The 8,346-nt window shown below is 38.5% G+C and overlaps 1 protein-coding gene across 1 annotated transcript; it reads left to right on the forward strand.

Moving 5' to 3' along the window:
- The first annotated feature begins 4,056 nt into the window (after positions 1-4,056).
- Positions 4,057-8,006, forward strand: LOC104427952 (rho-N domain-containing protein 1, chloroplastic). Its single transcript, XM_010040963.3, has 2 exons — positions 4,057-4,220; positions 6,584-8,006. The coding sequence occupies exons 1-2, from the start codon at positions 4,184-4,186 to the stop codon at positions 7,702-7,704; spliced, it is 1,158 nt and encodes a 385-aa protein (XP_010039265.2). The 5' UTR covers positions 4,057-4,183; the 3' UTR covers positions 7,705-8,006.
- The last annotated feature ends 340 nt before the right edge of the window (positions 8,007-8,346 follow it).

The raw sequence follows: 8,346 nt of genomic DNA on the forward strand, positions 1-8,346 counted from the left end.
CATTTGGTTGTTTCCATCTCTACCAATAGCACAAAGTAACATCCCCCTAACTAAAGTCTTCATAAAGCATCCATACAATCCAATTACTCGTCTACAACCTACTAGAAAACCCTCTTTCAATTCTTTGAGGCACACATAGAATCTTTTGAACGTATTACATCGTCCAACTTCCAAGTCAAATGTGCTATTAGGACTACATCGAATCAACTCAGCTTTATAAGAATGCAGCAACTTGTATTGCTCGACAAATGGACCTCTAATGATCTCAACAGCTCTAGTAATCGCTCTATAACAAATCCTCCTATTTAGTGTCAATGCCCACATCTCCATTGCATCCGCCTACATTTGTGATGTTGTATACTTCAAGTTAGCTCTAATTTTAGGCAAAAACTACTCCGCAAGCCATATATACGATGCATTCTTATTTCTCATGCTCATAGGGCAAGTATGTTCTTTTCCAACAGTCTTTATGATGAAGGTCTTCTCACTCTGCATCCAACTAGCATAAACTCTCCATTCACAGCCACTCTCACACCTACCATCCATTTTTTTCGCTTCACTCTTCTTCCATCCAATGTTAAATCCGTTTGTGATTGCGTAAAGTTGCACAACTTTCTTGAATTGAGCACGTGAGACAAATCTCATTCCTACTTTAAATTGTATGTCTTTATGATCAGATTTGGGGTCATATCTAATGGTTTTTTTTTTTTATCTTCTTTGGTCACAAACTTCTTCATCTCTGTCAGAGTTGGGAGGGCTCAAATTCTCATCTCCTTCTTCTAGATCAGTGTCTCCATCATTTTCACCCCCATCCTCATTTTCAGGAATATTAACAGCAACTGTATTAGTAATAGCAGCAGCATCAGCCTCTCTTCTTATTTTCCTAGCAAGAAAGAAATCATCATTACCACCACTGAGAATGTAGTCATCATCACTTAAAGATAATGTATCAGCATCTTGCTCTGGTTCACTATCTCTATAGCTATCACTCTCACTATTATGACCACTAGTAGAAGAACCACTATCATCACCAGAGCAGCTCCTTCAATATATACTTCAATAACACCAAAACTTGATCCTAGACCCACCAATTCTAACACTTGATCATCTCCAACAATATGCACAAGACCACTTCTCAAGGAATCCTCAGGAGTCGCGTACCACAACTTTTTAACTGAGTATCCTAGATCAAGAACAGCCTTAACAATTGCATTATAGTTCACCACCATCAACTTACAACGATGAAGATATTCTACATGGTAGCCCGTGTACTTTGTGATGTCTCCAAACTCCATAACTCCACCTAGGTGAAGTGCAATTGTAAATTCGTTAAACATCTGCAAGGGAACAACAAACAAACCAATTAGTTTATAAAAACCTCTCACAAATAATTAGCAAAGATGGGATGACAAAATCGAGTTCGCCAAACAAGATGCTTGGAAGCCTTGATAGGAAATATGAGGCACCTATGTCTAGAAAGAGACCTAGAGCTATTTCAGTCATAGCAAAAACCCGCAACAAGGTTAACCAAACTATGCTGATAAAACTCTGGAAATCTTGATATTAAAGGAACAAAAAACTGGATAATCACAACTACCAACTACTTGCTTACATTAGGCACTCAAATTGACACATATCTGCAGTACCAATTAGATACTCTAGGTTATGTAAAAATTTCATAATAAGTGGCAAAAGATACTGAGAATATAATCATTTTATGTTTCACAAGCAAATATTAGCTTTACGAATTGCCAATCGACATCTACCCCGCCTTATTTATTAAGCAAACAAGAATTTCAATCTCGTTAAGTGGGGTTAACTGAGCTCAAGTCACTATTCCAAATAATTTATAGGTACATATAAGTGTGTGCTCTTGTATAATTTCAATGACCAAAGAGTTCACAAAAGGAAAAAAGCTTGTCATTGTACCGTGACTATCATGTCAGCTTCTTTAATATCAATTAATTGATTATGATGATCCTGAGAGATTACCTGGTTTGTGTACAGGACAAAGTTCAGCCGTGTGAGTCGCCCTAGACTAGGAGGACTAGAGAAAAGCTACCTTATATTCTATTCAAAGTAATAATTGAGATACAGAATATATAACTTGTTTCTGCTACAAAATCGAACCTTGAAACCTTAATCAAAATTATCCACGTAGATATGTAATTATCCACGTACTAAAGTCGGCGTAATATTATAATATTCAAATGTACGTGCTCTTTAGGGACTAAGCATATTTATGAAATCTCATGAGATATATAGAATCACACTCAAAGTACACCTAAAATCAGTGACAAACATAAGTGATTTTGGTTCCGGCATTTCAATGAGCATGTGATGTACGAGTTAATCATACCATTTACATGCAAGTTTCATGTTAAAATTTTGACACACTTACAATTCAAGGTAGGAAAGACTATGTAAAGCTAATAAAGACATGAACTAACACGAAAGACCAGCAAGTAATCGTACAAACAGATTGCGGACAAGTAGTAAACCATGTGGGCCCGAGACATATGGCCACGTTTGTCACAAACCAAAAACAAGCGAAGCAATCACGATTAGAAGAATATGGCTGAAAGATCCAACAAAAATGAAAGAGATGAGGTCCTCAGAAATGTAGAGCTCGAACGCGACGTGGAATAGAGAGCTCTTGTTTTCCTACCTTAATAACATGAAACCACTCAAGTGCAAATCCGCCACATTAGTCCTCAAATGACAAAACACCACAATTCTACTCACCAATCACAGGATAAACCAAAGGCACGCCTACTTAAAAACTCAAACTTTTCACACTCGGGAGCAATTCACTCACTTTGAGAGTCTCCTTGGCCTGCGCTGACAGCGCGACCTCGATGAGCGACCGGACGAACTCGTCGAACTTCACCGGAGCCACGCCCTGTAAATCACCTCGAGAAAGAAGAGTGTTTGTCGAGAAAGATGAACTGAGCTGAATTTGTTGTTAGGGTTTTTTTGTGCTCCAATGAAGAGAGAAGAGAGAACGTGAGGTACCTGAAGAAGGCATGAGAAATGAGAATTTATTAGGGTTTTTTAAGATATCTTTTTGTTTCTGACCAAAAAAAAAAAAAGATATCTTTTTTGTTTATCCCTTCACTGTTACAAAGTTATTATTATTTTATTTTGAAAAAATTAATTTATTTCCACATGACTTGCCACGTGAGCAACCACGTCATCGAAATTAACAGCAAAATCTAATCAAACTAGCGGAGGGTAGATCTGTCATAGGTGTACCAGTTTGGGGTTTTTGGTGGTCAAAAAAATAGTTCGGAGTAAATTTGTCACAGATGTACCAGTTTTGAGTTTTTTTAAGGTATATTAGCCCTTTATTTTCTGACATAGCGCGTTTACATAATCAAATAACAATGAGTTTAATAAATACTTAAGGATGCTTGTAAATTTCAATAAAAACCTATTTCTTTCTTCGATATATATGTAATCATGTTTATTATAATAAAATTACTCTTTTTTTTAATTGAGAAAAAGTCCACCTTGATGTGCTTTTTAACTTATGAATTTGTTAATATATCTATTTTGTATTACATCTCAGTGCGAAAATATAAAAAGTCATTATTTTTATTTTCAAATTCAAAAATTAAAAATTAAAAAACTTAAATTGGTCGAGCTAAAAGACTTCCCAAATGCGTATTTACCAAATGGCATTTTCCCAAAGTTGCTTCTCAAGACACTTTTCAATTATGGTTTATCAAATAGTTTTTATATTTCATCAAAACCCTTTAAACTAAAAGCTTTTACATTTCCTTAAATGTTTTTTCCCAAAAGCTTTCTCAAACGCACTCTTAGGATTCCACGTGTAATTTCTTTCAAATTAATTGAAGATGTAGTTGTGTTGCGATATGGTTTAATGAAATGAGTGTTCTTCATTAATTTTTCTCAATTAATTTCTACATTATTTGTAATATTTTAAAACAAAATTAGTTAGTTTATTTCTTTTTTCTGGACAAAAATGCTTTTTAGCACGACCCCGGCCTGGTGCTTCTTTCTCCTTCTGGGGGTCATATAAAAGGAGCGAAAAACCTCCCACATCGGAGCGACCATATTACATGCTTCATATTGCTCTGCACAGTCGAAAAAAGGCTCTGCCCTGCGAAATGCACAACCCCAGCTAAACCGCCCCGATACTTCCTGCGCAGCGAACGCCATGTCATCCTCCGTGCACCTCGGTCGGAACGTTTCAGGTGATTTCTCTCTTCCTTCTTCTGCCTGCGACAGCTCTAACTTCGTTTGGGTTTCGAAGAAATTGTTGGAGAAAGCGAGAGGATGTTAATGTTTGTTGTCTTCTTGAAACGTTTCGGCTTTTTTTTTTTCCTTTATCTTCTCGTTTTGTTTGTTTTGCGGCTATGTTTTACTTGATAGGTATTCTCATGCCTGGACATTGAATCTGTGTATGCGCGTGTCTGAAGTACTTGTCTGTGCTTGTTGTGAGAGGTAATTGTTCCCCTATCGTGCTTTTCGCGTATTCTGGACTTGTTTTGTGAGGATTGGTGACGTTTCTGTCTCTTAAACGAAGGGGGTCGGCATCATATTGGTGCAATTTTCCAATACCAAAAGTCTTGTGCTATCTCCTGAAAGATTGAGATGGGTTGAATTTGAGATTGCAAAGCTTTTTTTTTTTTCCCCTCTTGCTTTTTTCTTTATTTTATTTTTTCTTCCTTTTTCGTATATTCTCATAAATCGGGTCCCTCAGCATCCACGTCTCTAGCGACAGCAAAACTATAGGAGGCAAAAAAGTTCTCGGCTTTCAGGACTTTTGCAGTCGCGCACAATCTGTTTGTTGAAATTACTCTGCGACTTTACAATCTTAGACTGGCTGGTTGAAATAGCACGAAATCATGCATCTGTACATCATTTGTTTATGTTGATGCAGTGTTAGTTTCTATCGCGTTGGAACACGTGGCGGTTAATTTAGTTCTTTGTGGCTAGAACTGTTCACATAATCTTGGGCACATTTGAATCTGCATAGAGGTGTGCACTCCTGGGTGCACTTGTCATTCTAAGAAATGAGCGTGTTAATGTAACATGAAGCGTGCATAGTAGAATTTGGAGGAGGCATTTAGTGAGCTAAGGAAGGCTTGTTCCTGAGCTGCTGCTGTGTGGTTTCAGTGCAAAAAATCCAAGCTTACAGAAACAAAATCTTAATAGTGGGATCACAAATAAGTTATAGCTGGATAATCAGGGAGCAATTATCATACTAGAAAATTACTTTGTTATGCTTTTTGAGTTTTTTAATTCCATTTTATCCAATGACATAACATAAACATACCAATGACAGCTTACTATGTATCTCCATTTATTAGAACATGTTCAATAGACTCTGGGAATTCTGTTGTTGAAAGCCATTCAGTTCAATTTATAGGGGTAGCTAAACTGAAAGTCTGCATCTGTAAGAAAAATTCAGGTGGTATCTTTAATCAGCATTAGAACTAATGGTTAGACGGCAAAACCGTATAGTTTTTTACATGTGAGATAGTAGTTTGGTTTGTCTTTTCTTTTATATCCACGAGGTAGCTCTTGAATCACTGGTATAGAAAGTCACTAAAACCCTGGTATGCATCAACAATACTTCATTTCAATGATTTAAAGAAGAGTTCAAGAAATTACTCTACTCAATACAAGTGGTTTTAGCATGGTGAGTCGGGGGTTGGGGGCAGGGACAGGGCAGGGACGGGGCCGGGGCCGGGGCAAGTGGAGGAGAGGGGTTGAGAAAGGAGATAATGAGCAAGAAGATGTAGGAGGAGGTGTGGCACAGGAGAGGGGACAAATAAATTGCCATATATATGTATGAAAGAAACTGACGGATGAAGAAAAAGAACCTCTAGGAGGTTTGAGAGAATGTCTGATTTGATGCTTCACAAGAAAAAGAACCTCTAGTTATTTCTACCAAGTCTTGGTCAGATACAATTACAATTGCCTGGGAAACTTTTGCCGATAGCTGGCTTGAAACAAGAAATGCAACCTTAATGACAGATGTCACCAATTGATATTTGAGAAATTAGGGGGTAAGCTTTGTTGGAACTTGGAACTGCTTCCTTTATGAGCTAGCATGGGAGACACAGCATCGGTAGTGCCTATGTCCAGTGTTATTAAGAGTCTCAGGCCATAGGACGATGAGTGATCTTTGTGGAAGGACAGGCTTAGAACCTTTTATCATCGATTAAAAAAAAACTAAAAAGCATAATTGCATACGTTTGTGCTTTCAGTCAATTACTTGGAATCCTCTCTTTAGATTCAACCTGAATTATTCTTAATCTGTATTTTAAATTCAATATTGGTGCATGAATCTTGTCCTTATATGCTTGAACTGAGAACCCAAGTTTTTCTTCTGTTCCTTTTGGTCTTTAATTATTATTATTATCTTCTTCTTCTTTTTTTCTTCTTTTTTTTCTTTTTTGTTGTGGGGTTGTGGGTGGGGGTGGGGGAGTTACAGGACACATGATAGCCCAAATGTGATGTGAATGGTATTCTGTTGATGGATATGAATATTTGTATGTTACATATTATCATCATCCATCACCCATGTCCATTTTATACTTATTGGCAGGTTATGTATCCTCTGATGGAAAACGTCTTCCTTGTTCTGGATTTTCTGGAAGAGGAGTCAGCGTATCACCGTGTTCTTCTTTTGCTGTCTCTAGAGGCCAGTTTCAAATCAAATTGACATCTTTAAAGTGCAGTTCTAATAGAGCGTCTTTACTATGCAAAGCAAGTAATAGTGGTCAGAAGAGAAACCCCGACTTCTCAAGGCACAACAGGCATGGTTTCTCTCGTGGACGGAATAGGCAAACGGAAGAAAGGGATAGCTTTGACAACCTTGATGACTCTGAGATGTTGTCTTCAAAGAATGGTCCACTGCTGTCCCTTTCTAGTTCTCCCAGATCTCAGGCCACTGCAGTGCCAGGACCAAGAGAGAAGGAGATTGTTGAACTTTTCAGGAAGATTCAGGCTCAGCTTCGAGAGAGAGCTGCCCTGAAAGAGGAAAAGAAAAATGAAGCCACAAAAGGGCAAGGTAAAGAGAGTGAAACTGTGGATTCCCTCCTTAAGTTATTACGAAAGCATTCAGTAGAACAGTCTAAAAGAAAAGGCTTTAGTAATGGTAGCAGAGACCTTACTCTGGAGCAGCCAGAACAAAACGTTTCATCCAACGAAGAGAAAGGCTCGAGCTTCTTTGATTCAAATAGCATTCTAGGAGACAAATCTCGAGATTCTAATGCTTCTTTAAGCAGGCCAGCTTCAAAGTTTCAGCGCCAGTCTCCAATTCCGCGAGTCAGGTACCAGTCTATTAACTTTGGCGATGACAGCGATGACTCTACATCAGTTGCCAACTTAAGTGGAGGAAAGAACAAGGACTATGTAGAGATACATCCTGAGCCTTTATATGAGCCAGCAGTGAATCATGAGCCTGAGCTTGAACTTGAGCCAGAAGCAGAAACTGTTATTTTGGATGGAGGGGTTTCTGATGAAGGGGTGGATGCAGAATCTTCAGATGCTGATGAAGTTGATGACAATGAAAATATGGATCAGCAAGGGCTGGTTGATGAAGCGGACTTGAATGCACTAAAGCTGCCAGAGCTTAGGGCTCTAGCTAAATCTCGAGGGGTTAAAGGATTCTCCAAGATGAAGAAAAGTGTGCTCGTAGAATTGCTCAGTGGGAGGTCGGGCTAAGTCTATTTCCTATTTTCTGCATGAGAGGATAATTTAGAGCAAGTGACCCGTTTTACCTTTTGATACCTGAGATGCTCCTTTTTGTTTGCCCAGTCCTTTTGCGTAGTATCCACTTTAAATTTTCGTGGTTTGGATACTTTTATGATGATTTCCGTAGTCCTGGATTCTCAGACCTGGATGGTTTTTGAAGCTCCCCTTTCCAGTTTTCTCTAACCTCTATCCTTTGAAGGTACATTTCATTTCCTTCTTTTCATGTAAGGATCAATGGTTATTTTCAGTGAGCAACTTCTCTGTTTTATTTAGCTTAGATCTAAAAAATGAGGCCCCGGGCTTCTTGGTCTTTTTGGCTTTTGTTATTGGAGAAACTTGTGGATTTACTGTTTCCAGTACAAAGATCCTGTCTTATACAATATTTCATTCCGATGATAGTATCCCGATTCGAACGGGCTCTGCTCGGGGTCGCCTTGGAGAGCTCCTTCCCGAGATTAAAGTTCCACGGGGGTTCAAGGCCGTCCGCCTCGGGAGTCCCTCCGTCTCCTTGGTCTCGTGGAACTTGAGCCAACCAACACAGGCCAAGAAGGCCCATGAAAAGTGAGATGACAGAGATGTGATGAAAACTATGTAGACTTTTGAAAATATACA

The sequence above is a fragment of the Eucalyptus grandis genome, chromosome 2, assembly GCF_016545825.1.
Source record: "Eucalyptus grandis isolate ANBG69807.140 chromosome 2, ASM1654582v1, whole genome shotgun sequence".
Taxonomy (NCBI): Eukaryota; Viridiplantae; Streptophyta; class Magnoliopsida; order Myrtales; family Myrtaceae; genus Eucalyptus; species Eucalyptus grandis.

What these genes read in the sequence shown, in the direction of transcription:
- LOC104427952 (XM_010040963.3), top strand. Translation starts at nt 4,184, where the DNA reads ATGTCATCCTCCGTGCACCTCGGTCGGAACGTTTCAG. An exon ending in CCTCGGTCGGAACGTTTCAG is followed by an intron (nt 4,221 to 6,583) that starts GTGATTTCTCTC and finishes ACTTATTGGCAG; the next exon opens with GTTATGTATCCTCTGATGGA.